General features: G+C 44.7%; 1 protein-coding gene across 7 annotated transcripts in view; it reads right to left on the bottom strand.

Moving 5' to 3' along the window:
- LOXL2 (lysyl oxidase like 2) overlaps window positions 1-17,965 on the bottom strand; it is a 64,973-nt gene that overhangs the window by 33,949 nt on the left and 13,059 nt on the right. For all 7 annotated transcript variants that reach the window (XR_008574187.1, XR_008574188.1, XR_008574189.1 and 4 more), the window contains 2 exons: window positions 9,280-9,720; window positions 6,623-6,798 (listed from right to left, as the gene is read on the bottom strand). Coding sequence is in view for 3 of the 7 variants with exons in the window: in XM_054804492.1 (XP_054660467.1) it covers window positions 6,623-6,798; window positions 9,280-9,640 (537 nt within the window). In the remaining 4 variants the exon portion in view is untranslated. The remainder of the gene's footprint in view (window positions 1-6,622; window positions 6,799-9,279; window positions 9,721-17,965) is intronic.

The following is a 17,965-nucleotide window of genomic DNA, read 5'->3' as shown; positions in this document are numbered from 1 at the left end:
GTTAATTTGTCTTGTGTAACAGAGAAATGGTATCGCATCCAGCACAACGGCTGACAGCTACTTAGGCCCTGGATACAGACAGTGCAAGGAGATGAACCTTGTTTTGGGACAACAAACCCAGCAGCCTGACATGCCACAAGCCGTGACAAAGAAACCATTGAGGCAAGCAGTTAGAAACTATCACACACACACACTTTAAAATTATAGCACTAAAGAAACACGGTGGCTTACCCCAACAGCAGCTTAATTAATATTTGTCTGGAGTTAGCTCCAGACGAGATGCTGAGACCCCTTCTAGATACACGAAGCATCAGCTTTTATGCTACACATGGGCTGATGTTTAGTGAAGTAAACATTTACACCAAGGGGAAAGAAATTAAAACACTGTTGTCATAACAAACAGGCAAATAAACCTTTTATTGTCAAACATTCTTGAGAACTGAATGGTCGAGACAGAGCTGAAGTCTCAGAGGGTGGTGACCTAAGTTGCAACTCCCCACAGTACAGAGAGAGTCTCCACTGATTCGCATGGCAAAAAGCTACATAAAAGGAAGATCTATCTGCGTGCCAAGCCACAAACAATGACCCTTTCCTCCTCCCCTCCATACACCTTCCAGTCAGATCCACAGAGCCCAACTTAACTGAAAGCTCCTGAGCAGGACTTCGCAATGCCTCTTCCCACTGGTTAAGAAACCTGGAAAACAATGTTCAACCCACTTTTAACCTGGCATGACCAGAGCCTTTGAGCCACTGGGCTTTGAAGTGAGATTTTTGTGCTTCACATACACCCAGAAGGGAAAAGCAGGACAGAAATAGCAGCACAGCCTGGTATGTTTACCTAGACCTCGTCTGCCCACCGTCTGGCCAAAGCTCTGGTCTAGTCTCAGGTACCAGATCTATTTGTGAACCTGCAATGGCTGTAGCAATTTGATATATTTAGAGTATGTCCTATTTGAAGCCTCTGTGTGCACACAGAGGAAGAGGGTGGACAACAAATATTTTGTTAAGGATGTTTTGGGGGATAGGATAAAAAAAAAAAACCTAGCATGCATTTATTTAAGAAATATATTAAGGGTAGAAGCTAGTTACTGTGGTCTTAAAATTGCTGGTCAACCCAGTAAGGCAGTCGCAGGTGGGCTTGTGCTGCGACAACACAAAGTGGCTGCGTGTACTATTTGGAAAAGCAGGGCCTGTATTCCCTGCTCATGGTTTTGTGAACACACATTAAATCATTTTGATTTCAGAGCTTCTGGCATCCTGCAAAGACTTAGGAAAACATTTGAGACTGTGCACACATTTAACCTGCAGGCTTTGGCACTGTATAAAGGAACCTTAAAGCAGGTCCACGCTACCCACCCAACCACTTTCAGACACTTATGAACTGCAAGACAAGAACCAAAAGTCGTACTGCACTTCTGCATCGATTGTACCCTGCTCTTTGTACCTTTTGCCATAGCATACCGGCAGAAGGAAGAGTGCAGTTCGGGACAGTCTAGATGCGCAGATTCTGCTCCCAGCTTTTTTCCTCCACTTCACTCCTCAAACCTGGCTCTTCCCCTCGCTGACTCCCCCTGCCCTACCTGCAGAACAGATATAGTGCTTCCTTGGGACAGACAGACAGCACAAGGCCCCATGTGCTCAGATATCTTTGGCTAACACAACAGATTCCACTTGTTATATTTTACAAAGCTTGAATTATTGCAGTTCAGCTTATATATTTACAGCACTTAACCGTCTGTCCCTCCCAAACTCCATGACAGTCAGCAAGCAGTCTCGGTGTTCCCAGATATACTTTGAGCACTCAAACCCAGCATGATTAAACTTTTCTTTTCACCCTCATTGACCAGACACCACTCACAATGTGCCTGGCACGCTGCAATGCCTACAAGAGTTACCATGACAAATAAAGCGGGTAACATGCTCTGCCATCGTGGTTAGACCCTAGTCGTACATCAAGCCACTAATGTGAATTCGAGTATGCAAAACAGAGCTTTACTCCAGGCTACGCTGTGGCTAAAAAAGGAGGAATCAAACTCCGAGTTCAACAATGGTGTTACGGTAACAACTTTGGCCCCATCGTTCTGCACGTGCAGAAGCTTCTGTGAAGGATCACAGCAAGGATCAGCATCAACTTCCTCGTGTTCCCAACCATCCACACAGCCTTTATGTCCACATACAATTTAAGCAATGCTCAGCCACACACTTGCAGCACCTCCAAGCACAGCTACTACTTTTTTTTTTTAACCCTTTCAGGGTGTAGGGCTTACTCTCACAGAGCTGGTGTGCAGGAAGGGAGGGAGGATGCGATACCAGTGGTACCTGCCTTTCCCCTCCTAGTGCTGTGGGATTTCTTGGCTTCCCAAACACCAAGACATTTGCTCCCAGAGGTGAACAGGTAATAACAGACAAGGTCAAGCCTGCTCTCTCCATTAATGAGACACTGTCTGCATATTTAGCCTACGCACTTTAAAGAGGAGGGGGAAAAGTCCCTGTGTAAAATGCATTCAATGTCATTATGCTCACATCAGCACCAAACACACGCCGCTCTTCTAGCTTTGAAAAGGTGAGCAACCTTCAGTGTTTATGCAGCCACTGAGCTAAAGGGCTATCAGGCTAATTCTGACCAGCCAGCAGCCCATGAAAGAGCTGTCCTGCTATGCACATTCATCACCCTCCAAGAAATAATCCTTTGAACAAGTCCCAAGGCTAAAAGCTGCAGTGGCTGCGGAAAATAGCAAGCAAAAACGATGGGAGTTTTTCTGCCCTTTAGCAAGAAACTGATGGATTTCAGATCTGCCCCAACCTCAGTCCTGTTAGAGGAGTTAACCTCTTCCTGCCCATCTCCCCATCATCTTATCACAGCCCTTCCATCACTCACCCTAGACTGAAACGTTTCACTTTGGCCTGTGACCAGCAACTTGTCTCACAGAAGCAAGGGTCAGGCACTGCTCCTTCCCAACAGGGCAGGGAATGGAAAGGCTCAGGAAGAGATATGATGTAACCCTCAAAATATGAGCTGTGACGGGAAAAGATCTGTCTGAGCATATATATATATAAGCCAAGTGGTGATGGAAAAATTCATTCTATACTACTTATCTGCAGCATTTCCAAACTGGGAAATGGAGGCAAGTCCGTTGTCCAATAAAAATAAACTCTGCTCAAGGGCTATCACGTTGCTTTTAAAAGAGTGTGAACTCTCTTTGCCTGTCAGATTTTAGGGAGCAAGGCCAGACTTGAGCAAATGTCAATTTGCACAGCCCCTCCGAGCTGGAGCCCCGTCAAAATGAAGTCAGATGTTGTCTTATACCTGCTGGCTTTCCATGTTAAATCTTAGCAGCACTTGGCAGCCCCAGAGAACTTAGCACTAAAGGGTCTTTAAGACACTTTCTAAACGATGAATTTAAGATGATCTATCTGTCCCTGGCAGTGGGAACACACAGAGCTCCCTGTGACAGGCAAGGGAAATCTAAATGTGCTGGCACACCTTTGGCGAAGGGTTAACCGGGCTGCACAAAGCACGTATTTCCCCTCAACGCTTGCAATAGGAAAGCAAAACAAAACTGCTGCTCCTACCCCACCGCAGCTTACACCCCGACACATGAACGGGTTTGCAAACAGTCAGATCCACTTGGGAATTGTTAAAGTTGTTACTAACTAGCGTGGGAAAGCAACATTGGAAGGTGCAATTGAATATATAAGCTCTGTGCATTGTCTTAAACCAGATCTATTTTGAGTAAAGCGTAGTTTTAAAAGCAGCTTAAGGGCAAACTGAAATACCTGCCATTGGAAATCTCAGTGGGAAATTTGTTCTGGTTTAGCTCCGTCAGTGTGATAGCTGAAGCCAGTGGGACTGGTGGAGAGACTTGACCACAGCACTGCTGTGCAGTAGAAAATTCCAGGCCCCTCAACCCCTGATCTCATTCCAAAGAGAAAACATCACTTGGGCAAACTTTGGGCTACAGACTAAAGAACCCAGCAGCTTAAAAAACAATGATGTTTCCTCTGATGAATGTGAGGTATGATATGTAGAATTCCCAGGCATGTTAGAGAGGGCAAAGACTTTCAACTTGCATTCATACAAGCCTTTTGACCTCCCTGTTTTCGAGTTTATGACCCTATGAGTAACCCTGCTCATCATCTTTGACTCAAACTATGTCACGCCAGCTGCTAATAAGATAAAGCAAAGATTAAGAGGAGGAGGAAAGCTGAGAGAGGGGGAAAGAGCTTAAACATTTGACAGCTAGCTGTGACTGAAAAGTACTTCCACAATGGCATCTTAAAAATTTATAGCACATCACCTTCAACTTTAATCGTGCTGCAGCAAAACCAGCAGAAAAAGAATCCTTTGGCAGCCAGTGATCTTATAGGGCCATAAGAAAAATCAGCTTAGTTTTGCAGAGTAGAAGCAACAGTATGGTATTAAGTTGCTCATAAAATTCAGGCGGCCATGGGGAAGGGAGAAGCACAGACACATAGAGCCGAGGGTCACAGCAGCCACTGCCCAGAAAATACAACACTATTTTCTACCACCAGGACAAAGTCACAGGGACAGCCACGCTGACAGCTCTCAGCTTACTGCAAGTACTTAAAAATAAAGCTATTCATCTGTTTTACTTTTTTCTCCCACCAGCTCAGCGTCTTTAGTCACCAGTGCCCCTTAGCAATCGCTGTGAATGCTGTTACTCGTTGCATCAGTGGGTGCCTTCACCCATACGTAGCTCCCAAGAGCTGCCAGGATATGGGAAATATGACTTCTCTTACACCTTTTTCTCTTAAGTGATCCTGTTGATGAGTCAGGCTTCTGCTACATGAACTGCTTCAATCTCATGATTCATTTTACTTATCATATGTGAAGCTTTAAGCACCCACACAGCATCAGCACAAGCTAGCCCTCAATTACCCAATGTGTTCAACTCATTAGTCAAACTCCAATGCTTAGCTAATGGAAAAGCAGAGCCCTCCAAAGCTTTTATGATTAATATCTGAAGCATCTCAGAATGAAGTGACCTCCGTCTAGACTAAAGCATCTTTTCTTCCAGGCCTCTGTTTTGAGGATTCACTGTGGCTTTGGGGAAGCATGCCTCTGCCAAAGCCATCACTGATGTTCCATGATTTCGCCTCATTCCCTGAACAACAGTGCCATTGATGGAGACAGCTTGGGATCCCTCGGGAAAGCCTCCTTTCCCTCCTTAGCCAAGTGAAGCAAGGTCAAGGCAAGGAAGAGAATTTCAGCTCCTGTATCCCATATGTGCACCCTTGCATGAGAGCCTTCTGTAAAGTGCCGAATGCTGCCTGCCCACCCATACAGTGTTCTTCCTAAAGCCTCAGCAGGGCAGGGAAAGGTTTGACTGAGCGATTATCTTCCCTTGCCAAGTATACTGCATTGCATTAACCTACAATGGAAAAATCTGGTGAACGAAAATGCTGGGAGACCCTTTCAAAATCAGTGGCTATGAAGTAACTGCTAGAACAATTTTGTTTTAAAGTGATAAAGGCAGCTGTATCCATTGTTTCAGAGCATGAACAAAACCAAGATTCAGCCATGGTAACCACACTGTGGTATGCAATACATCCTGGATTCCCTGTCTGCTTAAAATAAGATTTGACTGTGGTTACTGGATAGGTTCTTTCAATAACTTTTGACCATGGGCAACCACTGAATTCGTGTACGGAAACACCAGAGCATCTGAAACAAGAGAGATGTTAGCAGAGTCACCACAAATACTTTCCAACCTGAAAAGCTGAAGGAAAAAAAGAAAAAGCCGCATTTTTTTTCTTTGAAGAGCTCAGCTCAACTTCTTTCCAGCCCAGCGTTCTCCCAGCTCTTTATTCTGCAGAAATCTAACAAGCCCACTGGAAGGCGATTCAAGCATTTTGCTTCTGTCATTTCCCCAAGAGTTTTAACCTCAGCCTAGCAGTCTAACCCAGTCACAATCCAGAACCTTTCCCCAGTGACCAGCCCACGTTTTCCTCTCTTCAACTCCTTTTGTCACTTCCAGTACTAATCCCCCATTCCCGCAAATATTTCCATACAGTTATCGTGGTTACTTCGTCATTGCTTAGCCAAACTGTGCAAAAAAATCTCTTTATATATTTCTTCATAAATCCACCCGTTTCACGCCATGGTTGTAAGCCCTATTCACATCTAAATCCAAGCCTACCTGCTGACCCCTGCTGTTATACCAGAGACCCCCAAATTGCTCCCAGTACTGAAAGGGGGGCATCAGGGGAAAGAAAACTCAGTAATTTAGTACTATGACAAAGTCGCCCAGGTGTAAGGTCTGTGAGTACAGCACATATCCTTGTCTCTCTAAATACATGCTTAGAAATATAATAAACCAGTTTTCAATTCTGAAAATTGATTGCAGAACAGGAATAATATATTTTCTCCTTAGTCTAATGCTATAAAAAAAAAAATCTTTCAGGTTCTTATTATACATATAATGCTCTGAACAGCTGAAATCCAATTTGAAAGTTGCATCTTTAGCCAGCATCTAGAAGCACTGTCAAGAGTTTGCTTTAACCACAGCATGCAGCTGGGATAACCTGTAACATGTAGTAGCAGACATCCCTGTCCACAGAAGACTCTTGATCAGCAGCTCATAGCTTTAAGTATGTTTACCTCTATTTGGTTAAGCAATGAGTTGTCAAACTTGAAGCCAGGGATTCTCTTTTCACTGCAGACCACTCCCACGTCTTCGGTGTGTTTGCAGTCAGTTACTCCCCAGCCATTTGAAGTGCATGCTGCCAGGGTGGTCTCCTTGCCATTACAGTGGACATTGTCCATCCAAATTTTCCCTGAAGGGGAAAGAAAATAGAACTGAGACTCACAAAGAGGGTAAATCTAGATTGTACTGATAGCTGGTAGGAAAGCAAGGAAGGCTGCCGTGCTCTTACTACGTTAGGGGAAGAGATTACAGCTAAAATAAGCTTGAATCAACAACTAAGGAACATCAACGATCCACCTCAAACACTTACTAACTGCAAACAGCTCTGCCCCACAGCTTTCCCTTTCCCTTATCTGCATGGTAATAAAAGACTACCACCAGCAGATCTCCGCTGCAGACCTGCTCCCAGCGATAACTGCCTTCCTCTGATGACAGCCACTTCAGAGCAAACAGTGTCGCCAGGTCCCCTTGATCTGGCTGATTAGATCCTGCCCTCTAATCATACTCACCAAATCATCCCTTCCGTATTTAAGACTTCTCTTTACATTGTTTCTCCTTTATCAAACCCTCATTAAATCTCTTGTAGGAGTCATCTCCGAATTTTGATTAAATGCCCTCATTTTTTAAAAACAGAGTTTTGCGAAAGCTTTAACAAACCACTATTGTTTGGAACCTCCTGTTATTTGGGAGTTCTTTGAAAACCAATCACCAGATCCAATTTCCAGATTGTGATTACCACTTTCCCTCCAGCATAAAGTGAGTGCATATTCACATGGGCATGCACATGTACGTGCATATATATATATAAAAAACATTTTATCAAATCAGGTCCCTCAGAACTCACTTCTAAGATGAGCAGATAAAAAAAAAAAAATCAATAGGTGTCACCTCCAAATTTTAGGTCACATTTTCCCAGAGGCAGCTGAGAGCAAGACACCCAACAGCATCTCCAAGATTCACCTTTACAAAGTGCCTGTTTTCCCTTTGGAAATGTGCTAGGCACATGCTGCTGCCTGTGATTTACCCCCTAAATTGCAGGGAACTAGGGCCAACAAGCAATTCCCATATTTTAGGATCCCAAACGCTTTGCCTGTCTGAAGAATAACACGTCCCTTGGATAGAAAGGGCTGCCTGAGCTTCAGAGCCACTAGGAGATTCTGCAGCCATTTCCCTTGGCTGTCCCAGCTTTGTTCCAGCAGCCCCAACAAGTTCAGTGGGTTAATCACCCGACGATGGATCTGCCAGCCCTCTCTGCGCTCCCCAAACAGGACAGCAGAAAGATCTCCTGCAAAGCCTGGCTCTACAGTTTGAGGAAGGCATGATCTCCCCTGCACAGGCTCTCGGCACGAGATTTACCCAGCGCTACTCTGGCGTACAGAGAACACTCCTGTTAAATCACGTGGCAATCAGTTCCTGGTTTGTTTTCAAATGTCATGGCCTCTTACTTGCTCGGAAGTCTCCTACTCTACCCCAAGAGCCAAAATCCACAGCTTGGGACAACATTCAAGGTTTCGCATTTCAGTCAAGGCCTGCTTGCTCTTTTACGGGCAAGTTTATAGGTGTGAGGACTAACGAGTGGTGCTAAGTAACAAGCATACAGCACGTTTATCCCTGCTGCAGTGGAAATAATCTGTCTGTGGGTTACATCAATGGTGTGCCAGGCTTCAATGTTTGCAGAAAAAATTCTCCGTAGGTCAACATTTAACTAACAGCAAATCAAAATACAACAATTAAATCTGTTGAGTTATATACTGTCACAGAGCTATTCTCTCTCAAACATTATGATTTTAAGAATTCGTTGCTATACCACACAAACATTCACCTTTCCAAGTCTTTTTCAGCACATATTTGGGAATGAGGTGCAATAAGGTGCAATTGTCCACACAACCATCAGGTGCCATTTCAAAGAGCAAGAAAGGACGTACAGTTTGGGGCGGAGGTGAAGAGCTCTTTCCACTAGGAACAGCCTGGGACTGTACCAATGGATTATTATAAATATAGTCCTATACAGGACATGAAGTGCACACACTCCTTTGGGGTTTTATAGGCTAGTCTGCATTGCAGAATATGATGTGTCTCTAGAGAGGCTAACAGGAGAAAAGAAAGATTTGTATAGCATCATATAGACAGCCTGTTTAGAGCCTAAACAATTCAGAGGGAAAAAAAGAACAGGGAAAGGAGTGCTTAGAGGCTCTAGTTGACTCACTACAAGGCAAAGGAACTGTGAATAGGGAAATGGGCCACCTATACACATCACATTTGTGGACGCAGCTTCTCTTTTCACAAACCATACTGGCTACTCAAGAGCCTCCTACCCTTGTCCACAGCCAGCTGCTCCCAAGTGTCCCCTGCCAGAGTTCACACACTGTAACCTGGTCCTTCAGCTTTTTGCCTCATCATTCCTTGTTTCAGTCCAGACAAGCAAACACCTATTATTTTAACTGTAGAATCTAATGGGATAGTGATTTATAGAGGCACTGCTTCACCAGGAAGCTATTTCAGTTACATTTGTAGGAAATATCACTACATCTTAAATTTGATCGACAGGCCAAGAATTATTGGTGCTTGGAGAGACAGCTAGTACAATACCACTGCTCTGGAGTTACCTTACCTTCTCCTTTTCCATACTTTGAGCTTGGTAGCCAAGACACTGCCTCCACGTAGCCCAGCTCCCTGCAGACCACGTGTGCAGCATGGATGGAGAAGTCATCGTCACACACCGTGCCCCACTCGCCGCTGTAAAACACCTCCACTCTGCCTTCGTTGTGTTTTCTCTTCTGCCCCGCAAGCCGCAGCTGGATTTTGGGAACATTTGCCGGCCTCTGGGGGGGCTGGTACACTTGTGGGGGTGGCTCAGGGTAACTGGGGAGGTAGGACCAGTTTTCGTACTGGGCAAAGCCCAGCGGGCTCAGGGAGGTGAAGAACAGCATGATGAAACAGTGGTTATGGGTAAAACCCAGGAATCTTGCCATTTTTCAGTGCTCACAGTTCTCAGAGCCAAATCCTCTGCTAGCAGCTGCCAATCAGTGCAGGTAGGTACTGTGTGGCTGTCCTGAAATGAAAGGAAAAGTTGAGTAAAGCTTGATAATGACATAGACTTTATATCTCTTGCTTCAGCAGAGGATAAAGCTACGGAAAAAACTATGTACATGTTGCCTGTAAAAACAAAGTCAAGTAAATTATTTCTTGTGAGGCGGAAGAACAAACTGAACCACCCCCCCAAGAAAACCGCTTCTAAGTTTAGACCAGCTTGCTAAATAATTTTACCTGGAAAATATTTTTTTCCAGGGCAAAATTCTACAGGTCATAAGTGCTAGCAGTTGATTTTCCTATTTCTCTGCAAATCCAGTAGTTCAGTGGCTTTAGCAAGCTACAGCCAGCCTTGGTTCAAATCCTACCAGGACAGAACTGAACCATTTTGCTCCCATACCTCCTACAACAGAGAAGCCAAACCCATCACTTAAACAGTGGAAATCTAGAAGGGTAATGAAATGTATCATCATACGGTCAGAAGTGAGGTATGTATATTGAAGTCTGTTTTCCCAATACGATGATAGAAGACTTATTTCTGTCACTGCACGTCCAGTTTCATCTATAGAGAATGAACATAAGTTCCTGTACACAGACACTTTGCAGACCTTGTCTGTCTGATGCAGTGGCTAATGGTCTCCAGTTTTTGGTTGCTAAGTCTGGATAGGGATTTACTTGTCATACGACTGCTACATCCTTAAATAAACTAGTCATTTAAGGTATGAACCAGCAACTTTTTTGACTCATTAGAGGAATTTCATCTAGATGCTACGCAGAGATTAAATCCTGGTCCTTTTCTGCCTGCTTCCCGTTCACTTACTCCCTGGCCTTCATTCAGGCACCCAGCACATGGAGTGGTCAAGCAGCACACGTGGGGGTTGATGATTGAATAGTTTCCAAGTGAAGCAATGCCAGAGTGTAGTGGGAAAAAGCTTCCCAGCCCTCTAAAGCTCCATTATTTCCTGGCAACCACCAAAGGGGAGGGAGAAGGGGAAAGATTCTGCTCCAAAACCAGATGTCTAGAAGCTAAAAACCTCCAGTAATTTTGCTGGGTCTTAGCTATCCCTAAAAAATGACCAGAAGATCACATACACATATGAAGACACAGCGAAACACATTAACCAGCCTTTCAAGCCGCTTAATGAGGAGATGTATCAGAAATCCCAGGCAACTAGCCTGAAATTCAAGAGACATCAGTCCAAACCTCAGCTCTGCAACCGACCTGCTGTGTGACCTCAAGCAGGTCACTTCCAGAGCTGTGCCTCAATTTCCCCTTGAGCTAAACAGGGCTGGTGATCACAAGCTTCCTACCGAAGTGCTTTGAGACCTGAGGATGAAAGGCATTTGCCCAAGGAATAGACAAATGAAATAGAAAGCATGAGGGTTAGAAGTCTAGCATTGGACATCAGGGGATAAAACAGGAAAAGCAAGGGCAGACTTTACAACAGGTCTAACTAAATCAGGGCAGGGAGAATAAACATTTGGTTCCAAGGAGCCACGTGCTTTCACAGTGGTTTCACAAGATTGAGATTTGTAAATTTTCATCAGATATTCAGAGCAATACTGCTATGGAAACATGGTATTTTTCCATTTTTTTGCAGGTCAAGAGGCGAGGCTGAGAGAAAGGAATAAAATAAAGTCCTGTCCCACATCAGAGAGAGTTGGAGGGGAAGAGAGGAAGGAAGCACAACTGCTTTCACAAGGCTGCTCCCCTCCAGCAGCAAACAAAGGGGATTTCCCGAAGTAAATGTAGCCACAGCGCAGGATACATGCGTTCTGTAAAAATAAAGGGCTCCTGAGTCAAGGCACATTAGTACTAGTCAGACATGCCTGACTTCAATACCTACTAGCACTGATTTCAAAAGAAACCTCTTACAATGTTTTTCATGGATACAAGATGGTTTTTAGCCCAGAGGATAAACACATGGGCAGAGCAATTGTCATGAACAGTATAAAAAAATCCAAGTAACCCCCCTAGTCGGATCATAACAGAGAAGAACAACATATGTTAGTTATAAGCGAAAATACCGAAGGGGGTGTGTCAAACTTCAAGCGTAGCAGAACCACAAGCGTAGTGGTCTTCAGGAAAAAAAAATCTGGTTTTCAGTTTTAATCTTCTTTAAGCATCTGTTTTGACCTACTTCATTTTATGTGGCTGTTGTTTCTTGCTACTGCATAAATTGGATATTAAAAGCTTCAGCAAATATTAATCAAAAACTAAGCTGGACTGAAACAATCTCTCTCCAAAAACTAAGATGAGGGGTAGCAGGCCCCTGACTTAGCTGAAAGCTACACAGTTGGATTTCTAAAGAAGTCACGACAGCTTTCCCATGGCTGTTCCACACGCCCAAGAACGCAGAGCTCTGTTTATATATTGCTGGGACCTTTCGAAGCATCTGGATGGTCTTGCTGCGTAGCAGGCGGCCAGACGAAGGATATTTGAGAAGGCGAAGGCAGATAACGCGTGGTGAGTAGCCTCACAGTCGAGTCCTGGAGGATCACTAGCTCTCAAGAGATTAGAAGGCACGTCAGTGTAATTAACAGAATATGCCAAATTCCCCTCTAGGTTACAGTTATGTTTCGTGATACTCCAGAAAGCTCAATAGTAAACTAAATAAGAATATTTTACAGGAGAAAAGGATCGACAAACAGCGAGTAACCAGCAGGTCAGCGTGTTTCACTCGTCCCTTTTGTGCCAAGGCAAACAATGACCAGCGGTCAGCTCTGCGCTCAGGTTAATGGGGGTCTTTCCTGATCGGAGGCCAAGGAATAGCTAAAAGCTGTGCAACATCAGTCTCCAGGACTGCTTTCTATTCAAACCAAAGCTCTTGAGTCATTTTACTGAAGGACTTCAGCCAAAAGACACAACAATTTGGGGAAACCATTCAGAGGCAGGATGTAATAGTTACCAGCCGAGAGCAGTGCTCCCTGAAGTGTTAATTAATAAAGCAGACAGACCACTGCAAGATGCCAGAGCCTTTCAAAAAGTCACAGCACTGGGGGACCTCGCAGTCCATGAGCAGCTGGAGGGGAGGGGAGGTCACAACAGACTCCCAGGACACTTTAACTGATACCGAGCTTAGTCAGGGAGACGCTAATTTAGATTATAGTAAATATAGTAGGTGTAATTTTCACTCTTGGCAAAGCCTGGCTGAGTCGGACACCCCAAGAGCCCCAAGACTCCAAAAGGCAACTGCAGGCAGGATTGCTTTTGTTCCCCAAAACCCACCATTTACCACAGAACACAAGAAAACCTGGTGAGGGAGGATAAGGTTGCCCGAGAGGTCCCAGCTCTGCAGGGGCAAGTTTGGCTAGCAAAAAGGAATTTTAACAAGCCTGTATGAACACAATCCCCAACCTTTGCTAAGAAAAATGACTCAGGGCACACACATTTTGTGCTCAGGTCATACAGCATCGTATCTGGTCTTCATCAGGATCCTGCGAGGATCAGATAGGGCTCCTCGACGGCCCAGGGGAAGGTACTGGAAAAAGATTCAGAAATCTCCCTTCTAGTCCCATTCCACCTGCAGAAACGAATCCCGGAGGAAATCTCCATAAGACCAGAACAGCAGCAATGCTACGTGCTTCAGGAGACAACACTGCAGTGTGTACTAGCAACCACAGTCCGCTTTTTCTTCAGGTCATATTACCATCCGCTTCAAAATAGTTACACATTCAAACATTAAGAGACAAAGCTTTCACAGTGTTTGCATCGCCCCAGAAATAAAACCTTCCATACCCAGAGGTCTTGTTTATGGAGGTGCTTAAGAGAAACTATTCAGACTAAGTCACGACGTCAGGAAAAGCAGAATCCAGTGGAATTTGAACACAGGCATATTTTAGTATTTCCACAAGAAGCAGCAGCCCAGGTACCATGGGGAAATTTCAGGAGCCCACTGTGCCCGGCAGTGCCAGGGAAGCCACCCGATGCTGCAGTACTGCAAAGGGCTCTCAGCTTTCTGCCTCCTATCAAGATCGGTCAGGGGGGCAGGGAGTTTTGGCATCAGAGAGGTTCGGGCATCTTCTGGCAGAGGCATCCGTCCGTATCCTCCAGGTCAGTTTTTATCGGGGACAAGACAAGCAGTAACACAGGACCAGTCTAGAGGATTGATAAAGCAGCACATAAAATTTTACACCGCTTCTTTCACTCCATAGCCCAACAGCCACGCGAGTTCCGGATTTATTCTTTCCTGGCTCCTCCTGAAATCTCTCTCCTTAGCTACAAGACGTTAGTTGTACTGCACCGGTATCAAAGAGAACTATCACTGCTCTTCAGCAAGAGCACCAAGGACTTGGCAACAGACTCACTTAAGAGCATTTAAAGAAACAACTGTGGACAGTATCAGATAGAAGGCAACTGCACACACACATTTACGGTGGCATCGTTATAACCCACAATAACAAAATTTAATACAGAAAGTATTTAAGGAAACCTACTCCTCTGCTGCTGTGACCAAGATTTGGACACGTTTCTTGCCCAAGTCTCAAAGAAAGCTGCACATGCTGACCTTCCTAAGAACATATCTAGGCTTAGATTTGCAAGACGTTTGGTTTGTGCTGGCTATTCCCTTTATTGTAGGGCTCATTCCTCCCCTCACACCCTCACTTTAATAGCCTCCAGATTTATTAATGATGTAATCCTAAAAGTATATATTTTGGTCTCTCCATTCAAAAGAATCCAAGACAGAACATTAAAAACCTATTGAATAAAGTCAGTGGAGAAGCCAGGAAAATACTCCAGGTCTCCTGGCTCTCCATCCTGTCCTTCAGGCCATAAGATGATTCTCCATCACCGCATTAACATGTAATTTAAGGCTTTAAGGCATGCTCCTGCTAGCTGCTGACTCAGCCCTTTCCAGGACTCCAGTCTTAAGTCTTGAAGGGAGCAGATGGACACAGGCTTACAAGGAAATGTGCAACAGTTTCATTTCAAAATAATACCGAGCTTTTACTTCCTCAGAGAATTCACCAGGTGAAACTAATAGGGTATTCATCTCCCCAAATCAAAAGCCTGCTCCTACCAGCAAGGATCCCGTTTTTAATTTCACCAAATCATCCGAACAATAGATCAGCTCAGACAAAGCCAGAAACACCAGCTTTCCTGCTCCCATCCTTGGCCAGACAACAAAAGGAAAGCCTCAAGTGGTTGATTTGAGTCCTTTGTGACTGGAGATCCAGCAACGCTCTGTTTGGCTTGGCATCCATCAGGAGGAAGAGACAATTAGCACTCCGACCACTGCTGGCACGCCTGGGTCTCAGCCAGGAGCACCAAACAGTTGGTATTCAACCACTTGAAACGGTACCGCCCGAATCGTACACCCTGCGTTTCCAATTCCATGCCCCATCGCCCAAAGTGCATTCCTCAGGCACCCTCACATCCCGCAGCAGGCACGGCCAGGGGACGGGAACAGGATTTCCCACTACCACAGAAGCAGTTTCCAGCCAAGACAAGGGCAATTCACACCGGCCCCTCTCCAGTACTACTGAAGTGAATAGAAACGCTACCGCTTACTGGGGTGCGTTCTCCGATTGTTCCAAGAGACTCAGCCCTGCCGCGGGCACTAGGGCTAATGCTTTTGTAGATTAAATGCCCATTGATTATAAACCCTGGTGTAAACCACGAATGAGAGCCCTCTCGTTCACGCTCTGAAAGCGCTACGCCAAGGCCAGAGAGACCAAGCAATGCCAATAAATCCAAATCTACAGCAAAGACCCATTAGCCAGAGGAGCAACCTAAGACCAGCACTTCCCCCAGGGGTTAAGGAGTGGACACAGTTAAGCAGGGTGATCAGGAAAATCACCATCACTCTTAACCCTCTTCCTAGAAATCCCCAGACATCCTTCAGATTGACTTCAGCATAACTGAACCTGCCTTGGAGAAGAGCAGAACAGCGTGGGCTTGATAACAAAACTTGTGTACGGTGTGCTGCGATGGCCTCTGCAGGGAGGAGATGCCATCATGCTACACCTGATGGGTCAGGCAAGCCCCTTCGAGTGTCAGGACACAGCCACTCTTAGGAAAGGCAGCTAAGGCAATGCAAAGAGCGTGCTGAAAGCAGAAGTTGAATGACTGAAGGAAGCTGAAATGCTGCTGGGTTCATCTAAACCATAAACTAAAGGTTTTTTTCAGTAAAAAGCTGTATAGGATTCAAGAGCAAGCAGGACAGCAGAAATCATTTCAGGATAACATTTTGATACGTTACAATCCAGAGACTCTGCCATCCTTCTGGTTTGCAATATAACCCACTAGTGATCACTCTGAGGAACACGTTTCCTCTGGATTTCTCTCCACAGTTGAGGAGAAAAGAACTGGTGCCTATTAGCCAGTACCACGAGCTGTTGCCCTTTGCTCATCCCTTTCACTCGGGCTCCCTGGAGCTCTCCGATTAGCGTAGGGCTTTCATAAGTCTCTCCAGAGAGCTGACGCTGCTCAGGAACTGAAACCTGCTACCAGGGAGTCAAGAGCTTAAGAAAGCAAATTTCACATTATTACAAACTGGCCAAGGCCAACCAGTAGCAAATTCAAGAGTTGTTTACATCAGGGAAGCTACCAAATGCAATTTGCTCCTTCTAGCCTGTTGGGATGCTGCAGGGAAAGAAAGCGCAAATGCCCGCAGCAGAGGTAAAGCTTGCACAGTCCAAAGCTATAGACTTGCCACGACTTTACTAGCCACAAGATCTCACTCAAGAGAAACAACGTTATTTAATAATTACTAAAGAACCTTCTGGCCTCTGCTTCACATTCAAACATACATACACACACACCCACCCACCCCCTTTTTATTTCCTCCCAAAAGCTTACTGAAGTATGTACTACCTGGAACAGAAAACAATTTGGAGTGTTTGCCAACTGCTGAGGATAAACTACAAGAGACAGCGCTTTGAACAGACAGCAAAAAGAGATGTACATAGCCCAGGAATCACTTGCTATTGAAGCTAGACAAGAGAAGAGAAGCTCTGATGGATGAACAAACATACTAGTTAGGAGAGTAGGAAAGAAAAGGCACTTTGCTTGTGTTTTCTTTTAAAAGACAGCTACAAGTCTAACAACAGAAAAATCAGTGTTTGTGGAAGTTGCCTAACCAAAGTCTGTTGCATCATTGATTAGATCTATGAGATCCAAATGTTTAGGACTATGCTGCTCTCCAAAGTTGCAAGGACACAGCAATTTTTACAGGACAAAACACCCGGATCCATGGTCAGCATGTTTCATGAAAGGGCTCAGCTGAACGCTTCTTACAGCTTCCAAACCCAGGCTGTGGCCTCTTCTCAGATCTACTTCTTCAACAATTCACATGTGCTTTCAGTTTTAGCCCCTTGATGCATTCATTTATCTTAGAAGGCAAAAAAAGCTTGCCTGGGGATCAGATGGACACGCACCCCATCTTCTCTCCATGTCACGGTTGCAATTTAAATATGCTTCATTTTGGGAAGTTCTTTATTTTCCTTATCTCTTCCCTTTGCCTGGTGTCAGAGAATGAAGACGAATAGAGATGTGAACCATGACAATTCTCAGGCTCCTGGCCAGCACCAGCTGGCTGTTCCACAGACCTTGTGCTGTACTCTTAATAGGAAACAGAACTTATTCCCAAATATATTTCCAAGACAATTAAACAGAAAAAGTGATTTTTTTTTTTTAACCTAGCAGTATAAATTATTTAATTTGCAGCTAGTGGATGCAATTACAATGACCAAGCAATCCGTCTATACTTAGTAAAACCAGGAGGAGCAACTAGAGCTATCTGATTCAACTTCTCTTTTCATGAAACATACAATTGATTTGTGAATAAAGACCCTACAAAAAGGTACCACATTAAAATCCACAGCAGACACACACACTCAGAGCCAGATATGTGCATGACCTAAGTTTGAAGAGCATTAATAAATACTAGATATCCTCCAAGGAGGAGATCCCCCTCATACCCCTGCGTAACGCTGTCTTAATTAATACAGCCTGACCCATCAGCAGTGCAGACGCAGGACAGGTTGACTTCAGAACAGCACATTGTTATCCCTACGCCTGCATTCTGATTTTATTATCCCTTGAAATAACAAGCCTCCCTCAGCATTTCTACAGATTCGGAGTGGGACTTTTTCTTCTCAGTGTGTATATTTGCAGACATTCATAGTAAACACGTGTCTGCGCACACACGCACTCCCAGAGCATTTCACAGAAGGTGCTTTGCAAACTGACTGGTTGATCTGCTAAATCACTCCATCCGCTGGAGTTGCCCTGTCTAAGGACGGACATTGTTGTGGTTTTAAAC

Source organism: Grus americana, chromosome 26, assembly GCF_028858705.1.
Source record: "Grus americana isolate bGruAme1 chromosome 26, bGruAme1.mat, whole genome shotgun sequence".
NCBI classification, from domain to species: domain Eukaryota; kingdom Metazoa; phylum Chordata; class Aves; order Gruiformes; family Gruidae; genus Grus; species Grus americana.
Note: the sequence above shows the minus strand (reverse complement) of the source record. Positions and strands in the feature narration are given on the sequence as shown.